This window comes from Bombus huntii, chromosome 6 (genome assembly GCF_024542735.1).
Source record: "Bombus huntii isolate Logan2020A chromosome 6, iyBomHunt1.1, whole genome shotgun sequence".
In the NCBI taxonomy this organism is placed as follows: Eukaryota; Metazoa; Arthropoda; class Insecta; order Hymenoptera; family Apidae; genus Bombus; species Bombus huntii.
In genome coordinates this window covers 15317965-15334895 of record NC_066243.1, presented here as the reverse complement: position 1 = coordinate 15334895, position 16931 = coordinate 15317965, and the positions used below count along the sequence as shown (strand labels likewise).

Sequence of the window (16931 nt, the reverse complement as noted above, 5' to 3'; positions counted from 1 at the left end):
TTATCCCAGCTACGGGAAGATAGGAGAGATCTATTTTTCAACGAACGGCGTTTCTCACTAGCAACTTTCCTTTGAGGGCAGCTAGCATCTTTTTCTAATCACCGATATGGAGATTGACCAATTAACAGTAACGCCAAATTCCCTCACCTTATGAACGAAGGCTATCCTCGACGAATCCGATGATCTCGTATCCTCAAACACAGCCCATCATAGCTTTCCTCTGTAGCATCACCGCGACGAAGAGTCATTCTCTCGTGAGGTTGTATTAGAGAGTTACTTAGTGTCTGTACGCTCGGTGGATATTCCACGTTTTCGCAAAGAGTTGGACTTAGATCTTTGTGAGCACGTACATCTATCATCCCGTTGACCGCGCATTCGTTATTGAACCTAAGACCAACATCACTAGTATCGCGAGTGTCCAACCGCCGCGGTTGATTGTCGAGTCGGTAGTATCCATACTCGTATTAACAGACCGTACCTTCGTTATAACACGGCGATAACCAATTCCAATGAAGATTTATCAAACACCCACAACCTTATTCCAGACCCTTCTCCGACATATATATATACATATGTAATGGCGCAATATTTTTGGAAATCAGGCGATCGATTCGTGAAAACTCAAGATTCGATTTTCTAAGTCTTCTTCAGTATCTCCCTTTCTTTCTTAAGTACCCGCCCTTCTCAATTTATATCGTCCGATCGACTGCCAATAAATATAGGGAAAGTCAAGCCTTCGGTTGGTGTTCTAAATTCTATAGAATTTACACACACATATATATACATATACTTTTGAGAAATAAATTAAATTATATTTAAAGCAAATAATTAAATCTTTGCAATTAACTTAATTTAACTTTCCACTTAAGATCATGCATCCGTTAAAGTTAAAAAATTCACCTTATTTCTCTAACTACTTACTTATGGAATAATTTTAGTCTTCATCCATCATTAGTTGAGTTGGTCGTCAATCATCATCAGTTATATCGGTCTTTATCCATTATCAATTGAGTCCGTTTTCATCCATCATCAATTGACTATCAGTCACTTACCAACCGTGCATTACATGAGTGAAAAATTATTATTTCTCATCAACGTATAAAAAAGCGGCGAAACACGAAGAAGAAGTAAAACAATATCACGGTGTGTGTGGTGAATAGCGACGATAGCCATGGCAAATGTACCATTATCAACACGTTCGTATCAGAATTTTTCTAGATCGAAATACGAAAAAATCGAGTAACTTAGTAACGAAAGAAATTTTTTCAGTGTATCCTACGGTTCTTTCGATGTTGAACTTTATCAGTCCAACAGTTAAAACGGATGGAGATGGATACATAACTCACTTTGAAATCAATAAAGAACCCGTGCCTAAAAACCTTACTTTGGACACATACTTGGATACGATCAACTTCACGCTATACACACGGTTGGTATTATTTTATATCAATTTCCCTCTTTATAGGTTGTCTTGTATTTGACGAATATTGCACAGGCAGATTCAAGGTACGTTCAACAGTTTCAGCCAAATATGATTTTCCAGAGAGAATCCCACAGATGGCGAGATCCTAAAACTAAATGACGTAAAGTCCGTCCGGAACAGTCACTGGAACGCAACTAAACAAACCATTATAGTCACCCATGGTTGGACTCACAGCGGTGAAGCTCCAGTTTGTACAACCATACGCGATGGTAAATACGTAGATACTCTGTGATCGCAAATTCGTGATATAATTGAAGTTCGGGGAGATTCTGTGACTCGAACTAAGACGAAGATACAGAACAACAAAATTACGTTCTACAATTACACGGTTTCGTTTTTCAAAAAGACGACTTTCGAAAGTTGCCAAGAATACGGCTGTATGAAATTGTGCGATCTCGAATTTTGAAAAGACCTCAAAATTCCGAAGTATTCTGTTTAATATGTTTTCACGTCGAAAATACCAGTATTATTCCTTTTAGGTTTAACCTACAACATTGTCGAATAGATCAGGTATCGTTATACCAACGTCAAACCGTGTCTTCTTCAAAACTACAGAACGAGATGATTTTATTCTACATTTTAGACCCGTTTTTCCAATTTTGTATTCCTGTGTGATTAAGAACTAGGCGAATTCACGTATATTTATTTAATTTCTAAACTCCAGTTTGTCGAAAATAAAGGCTTCAACGCAACTCCGTTGCTCCTGATTTTCGTCTTAATTTGAGCCAGAGAATCCTCCTGAACTTCGGCTGTATCGAATTTAGATGCCCATTTATGCAATATGTGCACTGTCGGCCATAAATATCTGTTGATAAACTACAAGAATTTGACTTTGCGTGGTAGTTCAAGTTGTAGGACATATATAATACTAATAAAATAACAGATTCATATTAAAATACTTAGAACATAAATGCAGTACAAAGTATTCAGTTCTTAATCAATGCGAACAAGTGTGCTACGGCTCTTGAGCGGCAGTGACCAAATATTCGATAATTTAATATTAATTACGAAGAATATTTTTTGTTCTCAGGTTTCCTTAAGGTCCGAGACTGCAACGTTATTATTCTCGATTGGAGTGAGATAGCAGACAAACTAGTTTATTCTGTCGTCGCAGAGATCGTACCGCACGTTGCTCAACGTACAGCTAGTTTTATAAACTTTATGCGAACTAAGGCTGGTTTGCGAACGTCCAACTTGAAAATTGTCGGGCATTCGTTCGGTGCTCAAATCGCGGGCTTGAGCGCGCGAGAGGTAGGAAAATCGAGCCGAGTGGCGGAAGTTATCGGTGAGTCACGCTGAAAAGTCAATAGCGCTGATTTTAACGTCAGGTTAAAAACAGTAGAGTAGATTGATTTATGATTAGCAAATGAAATATAAACAGAAAGATAAATGAGGTTTATAACATTGAACGATAAATTTTAAAATGTCGGAGATATGTCTAGATTATTCTAACTCGTAGAAGAGCATTTTCAAGTTCTATATGCTCTTTGATATAAGTTGATTTCATATTCGGCAAAATATCATTACGATACAGTAAATTACACTAAATCTCTAAGTATTTGCCATTATAGCTCTCGATCCTGCCAACGTAATGTTTCAACACAAAAAACCCGGAGAAAGACTTGATAAATCAGACGCAGATAATGTTCAAATTATTCACACATGCTCTGGACAGTTCGGTTATTATCTGTCTGTTGGTACTTCAGACTTCTATGCGAATGATGGAAGACATCAACCAGGATGCGGCATTGACTTGCTTGGTACGGAACATACTATGGAGTATTCTATTATTGACGCATTTCAACTTAAAAAATATTACTTCCGTGTCTCAGTCTGTGTGTGTTTGTCTGTACGATGTTAAAAACGAATGTTATGAAACACAGGAATTTGCGCACACGTGCGTAGCTACAAAGTCTTCGCTGAATCAATTACGAATCCGAAAGGCTTCCTCGGCACACGTGCAGATGGTGCAACAGCGTACATGGGTGGTGCTACCCCCGATCCGAAGTAAGTTTTATTTTGCTACTGTTACTGATAAATTATCGAGCTTTACGCATTTCCGGGAAATTTAAGGAATGCGTAGAACGCAAATATCTAAAGGATAGTACATGTTATAATATTTAGGACGTGAAAATTCCTGGTGCTGCATTTTTAGCTGAGTTCATAAAAGTATGAATTTGGATAGATACTTGAGAGCTAATTGCTGAATGTATCTGTTCAATTATTTCTTAAAATTTAATTTAGTTAACTGGTGCTAATATATGTTAATTTCTTTCCAGTGCTAGTGGAACCTACTACTTCAAAACTAACTCTCATTATCCTTATGCTCTTGATGGATAACATTATTCTTTTGAATATTCAATATTTGGATGTAGTTTGTGCAGATGTATTTCAATATTAGTAAGATACTTGTATAGATTATGTCAGAAATTAAAAAATAAATAGCTGTTGATTTTATTGTTCATTGAAATTCGTATAAGAATCTTATTTCGTTTTAGTGCAGCCGTATCCTGAATTCTTTGAGTTGATTTCGATGCAAGCATGAGCATACGCATAGCGATGCCGAGCAAAGGCGTTGTCTTAACCCTTTCACTACGGGCGGCTTCTTCGTCGCGGCACTTCCGCTGAACGAGTCTCCGCGCCAGAACAGTGCACGCGAGAAAGATCGTCAGCGGCCGCGTTCATTGCAAATCGAGCTGCTCTGACGGTGTTTTTCGAAGAGAAAAAAATTTCCTCAAAACAGAGTATTAATAATTTCTCAACACACTCGCTTTTAATTACAATTTAGAAACGAATAACATTACAGAATATAATAATATGATATAATTGTAATAATGTAATTGTATGATACTAATAGCTTTTAATAATGGTATTGCGTGTGATATTTTTCGAAACATGGTATTACACATAGGCCAAAATCGCAAATCTTGCACTGGTATAGCGATTTGATTCACAGTTACCATCAATCGATTGTAATCGACAACACACTTCGGCTTTTTAATCATTTTTTGCATGCGAGAACGATGTTTCGTGTCAACCAATTCTTCATTGTGGAAAGAGGACAACATATTATATAGGACTGCTCTCTTGTTACACCATTCCATTGTTAATAAAAGCCTCGAGGATGTACAATACTCGTCGTATGTACAATACGTGGTCTATAGCCGCCCGTAGTACGCCTTACGGATAGGATAAACGTCGCTTTATTTTAATACAAATGTATGCTTCAACAAATACATAAAGAAACCTTTGTAATGTATGTTTAATTTATTAAATACTATCGTTTCTAATTAATCATATGTTTTACAGATTGAGTGAAACGATTGCGATATGGAATTTACATAATCGCACATCGAGTTATGAATATATTTAAATTAAACACGTATTGCAATGACAACGAGTATTAATGAACTTGAATAATATTCATAAAAATTGCTTCTCCTTCATGCTTCACTGACGAGGTAAGTACATATAATTTTTATTAAAAAAATATAGTTTATCATACACTTAAGATAAGAAAATTTAACAAAAGGTATTAACCTTTTTGTGATCATACTTAAGATGAGAAAATATACTTATGATAAGAAAATTTAAGGTACTAAGGTATTAAAGTAAGGAAAAGGTATTAACCTTTTTGTGATCTTTAATCAAAATCATTCGCATTGTCGGAAATGTCTTAATCCTTAAGATTTATCTTATTTTAATCGTTCGAAAAAATTTAATAACGTGAGTATAATCACCGTGACAGCCATCGTGTTAACAAGTTCGTTTCTCGATTATATCACAATTTTTAGACTAACCTGCGTATAGAATCAAATTTCTGAATCACCAATAGCCAGTCGCTGCCATATCCTGAAAACAGACAAGAAATTTAATTAACGTGCGTCATACATAGTCCATTGAAACTGCGGTAAGAGCTTCATCGCGTGCTATCGTTTCGGGAAATAGACGCAGAGCACGAAGGATATTTATCGAAGCGCTATCGAATCCTCGAGGAATTGGTTTCTCGTTTCTGTGCGACGGCATATTACGCACTGCTCTTAGGAGCCATGAAAATTCTATTACAATTACGCAGACATGTCTCCAACAACCTCGTTACCGCATCGATTAAACTGTGCACGGTTTCCTATTTCGTTCAGTAATCGTGTACTGCAATCGATAAACAGTAGTTGCGAACACATGTGTCAACGACGAACTTTTGTCCTTTCGTTTACTCCGCTATCGTCTCATTACAAGCTTCAGCGCACATGCGTGCAGGTCGCCACAGCGAAAAAGACGTCTCCGTCCAACGGAACGAGCGTCGTACGAGCTACGAATGATCATGCTCGAACTTATTGATATTATCCGGAGAGTATTCCACGCGAAGCGTGTGGTCCGCAAGGGTGCGAGTAAGACGCGGCGAGGGCGAAGAAGATGCGCTGGAGTCCTCGTCGCGCCCACGAGCTCAACACGTGCAATTTCCAGGTGCACAGCTAATCGCGAATTCCGTAATTTGTCGCCTAACAGGCGCACTATAATATCGCGATGGCACATGTAAAGCAATCCAGTGATCGCTTTGAAATGCTATTGATATTGCATCTTTGAAGAACGCGAGCGAACGAACGTCTTCGTGCATCTATTTCGTATCACTGTTCGTTGATCCGTGCTGGTTCTTTGCATACTGTCGCGGAAGCGTGCAATGCGCTTGAGTACGTGATGTACGTGGAATGTACTATAGCAGAAGAAAGAAAGAGCGGTTCTATGTGTCGTGTAGTCGCGTAATTAATAAATCGTTGGTCTCTTTATGTGAATATTATAATTTGTCGCCGTGGGACACGGAACGGGTGGAACAAGCCGCCTCGGGGAAATTTTTTGAACTTATTTTCCCTGATTGAACTCGATAAAATAGTAATTAATAGTTTATTACGAACAGACATGATAGCAATTAAAAAAGAATAAAAAATCACCACCATTCATCTTGATAGATATGTAATTTTAATGTACCTGAGACATTATCATTCATTTTTCATTAAAAAGATTTTCCATTATAAACATTTTACGTGTAATCGAATGACAAATAAATGTTGAAAATGTAAATTGTTTTGAAGTATAGTCTTGCACGATAATATTTTACCCTGTACTTGTTATCTTTATACCAAACGTTAAACGTATTAAATGGGATTACATAATACTCTTTATAAAAATTCCTTCATAAAGGTTGCATCGTTATCATCATCAACTGCCATTAGATAATACTCTCTCTGATCCGATGAATGAATTTTACCCTTTGATGTTAGATTTACAGGACTCTTTGAAGTAAACGAAATACTCTAATACCCCTTACTTATCTCTCTACTATTTCTTTTTTTCCAAACGATATTTTCTACAAATCTCCATAATCTACGCTGGTAAAACCTTACGTTTTAAAACTCAATTCTAGTCTTGGTAAAATTATCCACCTATTTGACTTTCTTAACAATGCAATCCGTAATAACCCTGATAACGTTCAATTTTTTACGTCGATTAAAACCAATATCTGAGAACGCGGGTTGACACTTAAGTGGAACAGTTTCCACTTGTCCCACAAGAAACAACGTATTGTATTTACGTTGGAGAAGGTAAATATTTTTGTTGGCATTCTACGTACATGAATGGTTAATTCACAAGAGTTGTTACATTCAAGATATCATCATTCTTATTAGTAAACCGAAGATAAGAAAAGACTGTTACGAGTAATGCAATAAAAGAACAAATAACAAAACAGAGTTCGAGATAGAACGATGTAAAACTGATTTGTCTATGATAATTTATGATAAGCCATAGCCTGCGTGTACAAGTTTCGAATCAACAGACGCTGTCTGTAAACTACTATGCTGCGACTATCCTAAATTAGTTCGTAGCATTGTCTCGCAGTATGGGTCAAGATTACGCACGATTTTCCGTAGGAAAACATGGCATTGTTGCCAGGGGAAGGATAACTGGAATCGGGTCCCAAAAACCCACTTTCAGTCTCTTAGGGGATGACGCATATATTTGGAATTCCGATTATTATCGAAATATCAAATGACCAAGATGTGTCATAAAACAGGAATTTCAGAGAAGCATTTAAAAAATAATTAAGCGGAATGGGAGCACGGGTCAGTTCTGATGGAAATCTCGCATCGTTATTATAAATTCTCCATGTCAACCATAAAGACAGCCACATCTCTTTCTAAGGGAAACGAGTTAACAGTGATTTCGTGAGTCTAAAAGACGACAAACGTCCGTTGATCGTTTGAAGGTATGCAATTTTTTAATCGTTTATATCTCTAAAGTTATTTAATCGACGAGTATCTACATCCAATATTTCAAACTTAGCGTAATCAGTAAAATGACGTGTGACGTCTACGGTGAAACATATTTGACAATTGAGTTTCGTTTACGATGTTACAAATAATCCCCTGCTTCGTCTTTCGAAGCTTAAGACACACTCGAGCATAAAGCTTGTTGGGGAAATGGTTACTTTATCACGAAATAAATTATTTTTAATGACAGTTTGCACGATAGTACGATTCATATTAACGATAATAATTTCGATTCGATAACGATCTACGAAAAAATCGATGGTTAGTCTCGGAATAGTTTAATCATCTAATCACGGGTTGTAGTAATTTTCTCTAAAGACGACTGAAGCGAGAAAGAAATCGTGAATTACAGTTTTGGATCTGAAAATTTTCAAGGATCACAAAATCACAAGTCATGGATGAGATAATAGCGACTATGATAATTTTCTGTAAAAACAATTAGATTGAAGAGAAATCGTAAATTACAATTTTGGATGGATCTTATAATTTTCAGACGAATTCTTACAATTGATAACAGATCGTGAGTGTAATTATCGAAAATATACTGACATGTGTTCCGAAAAAAAAAAAATAGAATTCTGTTATTATCCATGATGATGATAATTCACCTTAATAACAAAAGGTGCAGCAACATCTGATTACGATCCCTCGTTTAAAAAATTGCAAACACCTGTTTACTACGTAATTCGTGTCTATCGATTGTTTTGAAAACCTTAGAGCTGTTAATTAATTAACTAATCATTAAAAATAGTAGCTATTAAGAACAATTTACGTATGGTCAAAATTTCCATCATAATGAATTACATACAATGTTCACATCTGTTCAAAAACGGTCCAAAAAGCTTGAAACAGATATAAATAACTAATTCGTGGCGATATACTTCATAGAATGCATAGTTCTCTTAACGAGTAACTTGTAGCAGGTAAGCAGAGTAAGACTAAAATAAGCGATAGCCTCGATAAAAACAAAGGGCAGACAACTAATTTTAGATACAGTACCATTATTGTTCTTTGTATTACTCGAAATATTCACGTACTGTTTAACTTCAAATCTAAATTTTGAACAGCTTAAAAAGAAGCTTAACATTCATAGTGAACAAATGTAAATTATCTATTTTCGTGGTTGAATCAAAGATTCAAAATAAATATTCAGTAGAATTCAGATTTTGGAGAATTAAATTTGGAGACTTCCGAGAAATAAATGAAATTATAACCAAAGCAAGTAATTAAATATCTTTGCAATTAACTTAACTTAACTTCGCACTTAAGATCGTGCTTCGTGTTAAGATGAAACAATTCACCTTAATTTTCTAATTATTTGTAGAAGATACATCAGTGCGAGTCGGCCATCGTTCATCAGGTGAGTATCAGTTTCTTATCAATTGTGCGGTGCTTGAGTGAATAATCATTGTTTCCATCAAATCTATAAAAAGAAGCGGCAAAGGAAGGAAGCTGAGAAGTCGATCTATACCGCGGTGCGTATAGTGAATCACGATAACAGCCATGGTAAATGCATCATTAGCACTATGTTAGTATCAGAATATTTTTCGATCGGGAAAAATCGAATAATTCGTAGTTAGAACGAAAGAAATTTTTTTTCAGTTTACCCTACGTTGCTTTCGACGTTGAGGGAAGCCAATTATACGATTCTACCGACCAAAGAAGGAAATCCGTCTCTGGTTAAACTCGATGATAACCCCTTACTAAGTGAAACAGAGTTGACTCTTTTCGGTGCCAATGTGGAAACGATCAGTTTCACGCTTTACACGCAGTTAGAATTATTTTATATCAATCTCCTTCTTTATGGGAAATCCTCATATACATTTTGTACATTTCTGTCGTAAATCTACTTACGGGAATCATTACCTTGAATTTTTTAAATCACAGCAAAACACCCTAACGAATTATATCTTTTCTTCCTAACGTGCAATCAGAGTTCCCATTCGAAAAGGTTAAATTTTAAGAAAATAGGAGCCTACGATTTAATGTCATAAAATTTGCTCTTGCTTTATCCATAGGGGCGCGTAGCTAGAGAATTTTTGCTAATTTTCAAGCTTCTTTTCACGCAAGTGCTACCATAGAATTTTGTCTAATGTTAACCCTGTTAACATTCTTTCCATCATTTTTATTATATCTTCCCAATATTAGAAAACATGTTCAGTTTGAACTTAATATACGAGAAAGCGATTTTATTCGCTAAAATCAGAGTAAGACCGAAATGTGCAAAAATGTGCAAAATGTGGGTTAAAACTTTGTTTCCAGCGAACAAACAACTGCGTTACATGAATATACATTCGAAATACGTTTAACAGCTTCGCTCAAACATATTATTTATTCTAGACAAAACAGTAGAAATGGCGACGTCCTAAAATTAAACGACATAAACTCGGTTCGAAAGAGTCATTGGAACGCAAACAGACAAACCATCGTGGTCACTCACGGTTGGAATAGCAACGGTCAATCTGAATCATGTACGCTCGTACGCGATGGTAAGTAAAGTATCATCGATGTAATATAACAAATACACCTAAAGTGCTAAAATTCGTGTCAAACAATTGAAGTCAGTAGAGATCGTGTGACTCGAAAATAAAAATAGCGAAATTACGTTGCACGTTTGATCTTTCGAGAAAATCGAGTTTGAAAACTTGACAAATATACTACAAGATATATCGAACTATTCGAAATTTCCAGTGAGTTTTATCTTTTGAGTAAAATTATACAGACTAATGGTCGAATATTTTAACGCCACTAAATGCAAATAAAATTCCTGATTTCTTTCGTCTCGAAATGGTATAACACGAGACGTTTGATAATATATTGCTTAATTATTGATCGTGTAGAGGCAGACGATTGGTGAGAGATTATTCTACGTGCGAAAATAAATCGAAAATATAGAATAAAATTAGTTCGTTTGAAAATTCGTTTTCGAGAAAATTGCATTTGTCAAGCACACGTGATCGAACGTATTCGAAGCCTATCTTCTTCAAAACATGGCCTCAAACGTGACAACTTTATTCTACTTTCCAAGCTTGTTTTTAAATGTAAAGAAATAACAGATTTATACTAAAAATACTTGGAAGCTAAAAATAGTCAAAAATATTCCATTCGCATCGAACATCAGCAGATGTCCTACAATTTACGAGCAACAGTGGCCATATCTTTGATATTTTAAAGTTATGACAAGCAATATTTCCTTTTCTTTTTTTTTTTTTGTTTTCAGCTTTCCTTAAGGTCCGCGACTGCAACGTCATTGTCGTCGATTGGAGCAAGATAGCGGATCACACGGATTATATCGCTGTTGCAAAGAACGTACCACGCGTAGCTAGCCGCGTAGCTAGTTTCGTGAATTTCTTGCGAACTAGCGCTGGTTTACGCACGTCCAACTTGAAGATTATTGGACACTCTCTCGGTGCTCATGTCGCCGGCTTGAGCGCGCGAGAGGTAGGAAAATTGAGCCGAGTGGCGGAAGTTATCGGTGAGTAACGATATATTATTAAAGTGGCATTCTAAAGTTTTGCGAGAAAATTCAGTAGCGTTGATTTTAACGTCAGGTTGAAAACAGTAGAGTAGATTGATCTGGTTTTGCAAATGAATGATAAGCAGAAAGATAAATGAGCTTTGCAGGTTTCGACGATAAATTTAAAAATGTCAAAATATGTTTACATTATGTTAACTCGAAGCAAAACGTTTTAAAAACATCATACAACAAAACGACATTATGATACAGTAAATTATACTTAAATCTCTAAATATTTGCCATTTCAGCGCTCGACCCCGCCAAGCCATTGTTTGAACACAAAGGAGCCGGTGAAAGAGTTGATAAATCGGACGCGCAAAATGTTCAAGTTATTCACACATGTGCCGGATATTTGGGTCTGGATATCTCTGTTGGTACTTCCGATTTCTTTGCCAATGATGGAAGACATCAACCAGGATGCGGCGATGATTTGTTAGGTAAGTAACGTGCTTACAGTATCGTCTGTTACTGACAATTTTCGATGTAAAAAATATTATTTGCGCGGTTGTGTGTGCGCGCGCCTGTATATGCGATACTAGAAATCGAATTTTATGAAACGCAGGATCTTGCGCACATGGACGCAGTTACCAATACTTCAGTCAATCTATTACGAATCCAAAAGCTTTCCGCGGTGTAGGTGACAACGGTGCAGCAGCATTCATGGGTGGCGCTAACCTCGATCTGCAGTAAGTTTTATTTTACTACTGTTACTGATAAATTATCCAGCTTTACGCATTTCCGGGGAATTTAAAGAATCCATAGAACGCAAATATCTAAAGAACAGTACGTGTTATAATATTTAGGAGGTGAACATTTTTGCCTGGGTCGCACGCTTTTAGCTGAGTTCATAATAGATACTTGAGAGCTAATTGCAAGATATATCTGTTGAATTATTTCTTAAAATTTAATTTAGTTAGCTAATATATGCGCTAATATATGTTAATTTCTTTACAGCGCTAGGGGAACTTACCACTTCGAAACTAGCAGTTAATATCCTTATGTTCTTGATGGATAAAATTATTCTTTCGAATATTCAATATTTCGATGTATTTCAATAATTGTAAAGTACTTGTACAAATTAGAAAATAAATTAAGGAATAAATAACATTCGATCTTACTATGGCTTGAAATTTATGTAAAACAACTTTTATTTCCACTTACCCCAAACATATTCTCGGCTGTTATTCTATATTTTCGACTTCTTTTTTCGCGTAGAACCACCCCCTTTCCGCTTGTATCACCAGTTACCAACCACCCTGTATAATCGCATTTTCTGCATTCGTATCGCGTGTCGCTCCTTCTCTTATTTTTCATACAAACGACACAGTTTCTTCTCGATAATTGTGTTGTACCGGCACGATTAGGGCATTTTGATGGAAAATGCCTATCGATTAAACAAAAGTCTTCAGACTTTCTCTTTCCTCCTCCCGCCGTGCTTCTACGTTGGAAATATTTTCGTAAAATGTCTCTTATCAACGCTAAATGAAATTCACTAAATTTTTGTTTCGAAGCAGTAGATTTTTCATATAAAATATATGCATTATATATAAGCAATGCATTTATATTTATCTCACACAAACGTAATAGTATTACTTCTGCGTAGGCGTTTGGAAAAATTGACAAACGCATATATGTGTCCTTAGCACTCTAAGGGTTAAAGGAAACGCATCAACTCGCAAGAGTACACATTCAGATGGTGCGTTTAACACGTTTCCTTCCAGACCTGTCTTGAAATTCGGATTGTCAAAATTTACACCGTCTGATTGACTTTCTGAGCTTGCAACATTTGCAATAACGTGATACAATAATCGCGATAAACTAACACCAGCAGTGCAACGTGATGTAATTTACGAGTAACGGTGCCTCTTCACGCGACATATGATAAATGTATGTAAAAGTTGTAGTCTTTTTTTCAAGTAATTACTTTTAATTGATACAGTTTCCTGTCCTTTTCTGCAACTGTCTGAAACGACAGCTTTATGATCGATTAGTGTCGATAACCTCGCGAAACAACAGCGAGGGCGATGACGACAACGTTGGGTTGCACGTGGCTCTAATCGCTGACTTTTATGTCCATTTTCGAAATACGAAAAAGTTCCAGTGTCATTTCGTCACAACGGAATTCGAAATTTGCCAGAAAGCTATATAACATGTACGAATAATACAATTTTTTACTTATTTCTCCGAAATTTTAGGTAAATAAGTATAATAAATTATCAGCTAAGTAGTTAGTTTTTTTCTGAAACTGCGTAAAGTGCAGAAGAAACAAATAATTTAATAAAAACGTTGTTTTCGGTTTAGAAGCTAAGCGACTTGAGAGAAGACGCTATTTATATTATATTTAGCCATTTCTCCATAACTTTGACAGCTCAATGTATAATTAATCTTCTGAAGATAAATTAAGCGACGATCAAGCGGGTAAAGAAACAAAAATATCATTTTCAATTTAAATATAACCTTTCGGTTGTAGCAATTTTTCAATTCCCGATGAGACTCTGATAAACTAATATCGAACTGATTAAAGTAAAATCATTCTTCTCTAAAGGAAGAAAATAATCGTGCAAGGCAGAGATTACACCTTAATACAATAATTCTTTTAGATTTGAATTTAATTAAACGCAAACTTCATTCGCTAATCCGCCTGTGATCACTCGGAAACAGCGTGCTCGTTTCGCTCCATCTGAATTTTGATCAAGAATAGCACACTGTTTCAATAACAATATCAATAACTTTATAAATACTCACTGGAAATGAAAGAAATACACGACAGCAACAACCTACTGGTTCGCAATTGAAACAGAAACTCCGACACAGCTGTGACTCGATCAAACCATCAGAGGCTAACCAAAAATACCTTGATTTGTCTCAAAGATCGTTAAACAAAGAGCTTAATAATATAAATGGCTTATATTGTAACACTGTCCTATGTTACGTAACGTAACAGCGTTTCGACAAAATTAGCCGATCGTCTATTAGGTCGTCAGAAAAGTTTCTTTCGTTTTATAAGGAAAAAATAATGGATAGGCAACATTTTCCGTTTTATATTATTTTATCGGATTACGTATGATCCATTTTCTTCTATCAAAATAAAGATCACAGCGTTCGACAGATTAGGTTTCATGTTTGTATAAATATGCGTTGTAAAAGACGTGTCTGTAAAAGAAAGACACTTTCCGGACAACCTAATACGTAATTTTCACAAATACCAACTTTATTTTTGTTCTTTATTCTACTTTATTGTTTCCTTTAATGATGGACGTTTTTACAATTGTTTTGATCGTTCGATAAACTATATATAAAAATCGTTAAACAATCGCTATAGGAGAAAGGGATGTGCCACTATTGGAAATGTTCTTATTTATTGAAATACTGGAAATTCTACCTTCTTTCGCAAGTATTACAAATCCTATTGATAAAAGCATCTTGAGCTCGTACAAGTAATTTAACCCTCTCTTCAAGTACCTGTTCTTGAACAATACTGGGCACACGCACGGTTAATCTCTGTATATAAATAGAGCAACGACGATACGATAAACATACGTCAGACGATACGTCAACATCGAACGGTGATCACCTATGATAAGCTATCTATTAAAAACCTTCGCGAATCTTTTGATCTCGCAAGAACGACTTATCGTCTTAAAATCTCAAATAAAAAATAAGCAGGAAATCAACGACAGTGATCTTCTGCGCAGAAACTTCCGATCCGATAAAACTAAAAGCCCTCGTCAACTCGGAGCAATATTTAGATACGGTAGGATGCTGGTTATCGAGATAGTCAACAATGCGAGACAAAAAGAAACACAAATAATATGAATCAAGCTGATACATTATACCGGGACGTTTAAAAATAAATCAGATTTTGACGCTTTTTTTTATCGAATAAACATGAAATGAAAAATCCACATTTTTTCTAATGTAGCCTTACTTTCTAGCAAGACTAAATAAAATAAGGCTACGTTATAAAAGTTCTGATTTTAAATGAGCAAGATATATTAGGTTGTCCGAAAAGTTTCTTTCGTTTCATAAGGTGATAATAGATGAACAACAATTTCTGTTTTATATTATTTTATCGAATTAAGTATGATCCATTTCGTTATATTTCTGTATAATTCAATAAAATAATATAAAAGAAAAAACATCGTGCGTCTATTATTTCTTTATAAAACGAAAGAAACTTTTCGGACAACCCAATAAAAGGAAGAATTTTGCAAAATGATGAAGTTACACGAAGGACTGGACTGCTAAAAATTTCAAAATACAAAATTCCTTTTCATTCGTAGATCATAGCAGTTCGGAAAAATTCTAATAATCACTGTGAAAAACGCAACAAATATATATTTGAGTAATCGCTAGAGGGTATATGTGAAGACGCGCGAATGCGAGTTATGCGTAGAATATCAGACTCGCGGAAAAGACAGCGACAGTTAGCTGGTCACTTTGAGGAATTCGCATTCCGCGATGTCATATTGATTCCACTGACTTAAGTATTCTTTATTGATACTCATCTGAACACTTAGAGGAATCCTATACCTGTGACCGAATATAATCCTTTGTAATTCGTAATGAACCTGAAAACATTGAATCTTGATATCTCGTATTCCTCATTTTATAAAAATATCACGTTATATTATATTTTAACAATTTAATATCTAGTTATTATATATATAGTATATAAATTTTTGTAGAAATATGAACGTAAATCATATTCTAACTTTTATTTTCCTATGTGTACCGATAGGATTAGACAAAAAGATAAATTTCAAAATATACAAAATAATGTTTTCTTAAGAACAATACACGCACCAAATGTCAACTTGAATCGGCGCAAGTAAACAATTTGTATTTAGCACACATGTCGATTATTTATCCGCATCTGAAGTATAATTTGTAGGAAAAAAACATACGAAGTGTATAATTTGCGAAAAGGGAACTTGATAATAAATTTCAATGTCCTTAAAATTCTACTAATAACAAGGGCCAAGTGTTAGCTTATATTCAAGTATAATAATTTTTACGCAATTACGTAAAAGTTATTACATAAAAATTAATAATTCAAAGGAATCTCCGTAATTTTTACAAACACATTCTTCCAACTAATCATTAATTCACCTCTCCGAAGAAAGAAAAAAGGGATCCTTTCGTTCATCGCTCACATAGTTTTCTTTTCCCATTTTCTTTTATCGTCTTATGGAAACATATAAAAACATAGAATCTGAAGAACATTCGTCTCAATTACACTTATCGCTCTCAACGTATTTACCTAGAAAAAAGCTACAGGCTTCTCAAGATATCGAGAATGATAATTCACATGATCTCGAAGAACGCGAATATTTCGAAGAATCGTCATCCTGTCATGTAATAGCGACGAGATTTATACATACGTGCATAAACATTTCCATCGATATTATCTGAAAAATCCAGTGTGATTTTTTACTCCAACGATAACGAGGTAGCACGAGACGAAATTATGTCGGAGACGAGTGAAACAACGTTGACAAATCGATGGGGTTAGTCCTGCACCTATCTCTTCGTCGCCAGTATTTGCGAAGGAAAATCTGGCAAATAAATGAGCCAAAATTATGCAAGAGTCTCTCTAGGAAAATAT

The 16931-nt window shown here is 35.4% G+C and overlaps 3 protein-coding genes across 3 annotated transcripts in view; 2 read left to right on the top strand and 1 right to left on the bottom strand.

Annotated features, from left to right (window-relative positions):
• Window positions 1-16931, bottom strand: part of LOC126867158 (cilia- and flagella-associated protein 20-like) — a 38434-nt gene that overhangs the window by 12737 nt on the left and 8766 nt on the right. The gene's annotated exons all lie outside the window — the stretch shown is intronic.
• LOC126867157 (pancreatic lipase-related protein 2-like) lies at window positions 1066-3953 on the top strand. Its single transcript, XM_050621386.1, has 7 exons — window positions 1066-1196; window positions 1270-1429; window positions 1544-1692; window positions 2514-2768; window positions 3055-3243; window positions 3367-3490; window positions 3763-3953. Exons 1-7 carry the CDS (start codon window positions 1172-1174, stop codon window positions 3821-3823), a joined length of 963 nt encoding a protein of 320 aa, XP_050477343.1. The 5' UTR covers window positions 1066-1171; the 3' UTR covers window positions 3824-3953.
• On the top strand, window positions 8621-12440 carry LOC126867159 (pancreatic lipase-related protein 2-like). The gene is made up of 9 exons (XM_050621389.1): window positions 8621-8729; window positions 9131-9166; window positions 9240-9334; window positions 9409-9577; window positions 10147-10295; window positions 11027-11281; window positions 11572-11760; window positions 11886-12009; window positions 12278-12440. The coding sequence occupies exons 3-9, from the start codon at window positions 9310-9312 to the stop codon at window positions 12312-12314; spliced, it is 948 nt and encodes a 315-aa protein (XP_050477346.1). The 5' UTR covers window positions 8621-8729; window positions 9131-9166; window positions 9240-9309; the 3' UTR covers window positions 12315-12440.

What these genes read in the sequence shown, in the direction of transcription:
- LOC126867157 (XM_050621386.1), top strand. Translation starts at nt 1,172, where the DNA reads ATGGCAAATGTACCATTATCAACAC. An exon ending in AAATGTACCATTATCAACAC is followed by an intron (nt 1,197 to 1,269) that starts GTTCGTATCAGA and finishes AAATTTTTTCAG; the next exon opens with TGTATCCTACGGTTCTTTCG. An exon ending in GGTGCTACCCCCGATCCGAA is followed by an intron (nt 3,491 to 3,762) that starts GTAAGTTTTATT and finishes ATTTCTTTCCAG; the next exon opens with TGCTAGTGGAACCTACTACT.
- LOC126867159 (XM_050621389.1), top strand. Translation starts at nt 9,310, where the DNA reads ATGGTAAATGCATCATTAGCACTAT. An exon ending in AGTTTCACGCTTTACACGCA is followed by an intron (nt 9,578 to 10,146) that starts GTTAGAATTATT and finishes TATTTATTCTAG; the next exon opens with ACAAAACAGTAGAAATGGCG. An exon ending in CCGAGTGGCGGAAGTTATCG is followed by an intron (nt 11,282 to 11,571) that starts GTGAGTAACGAT and finishes TTGCCATTTCAG; the next exon opens with CGCTCGACCCCGCCAAGCCA.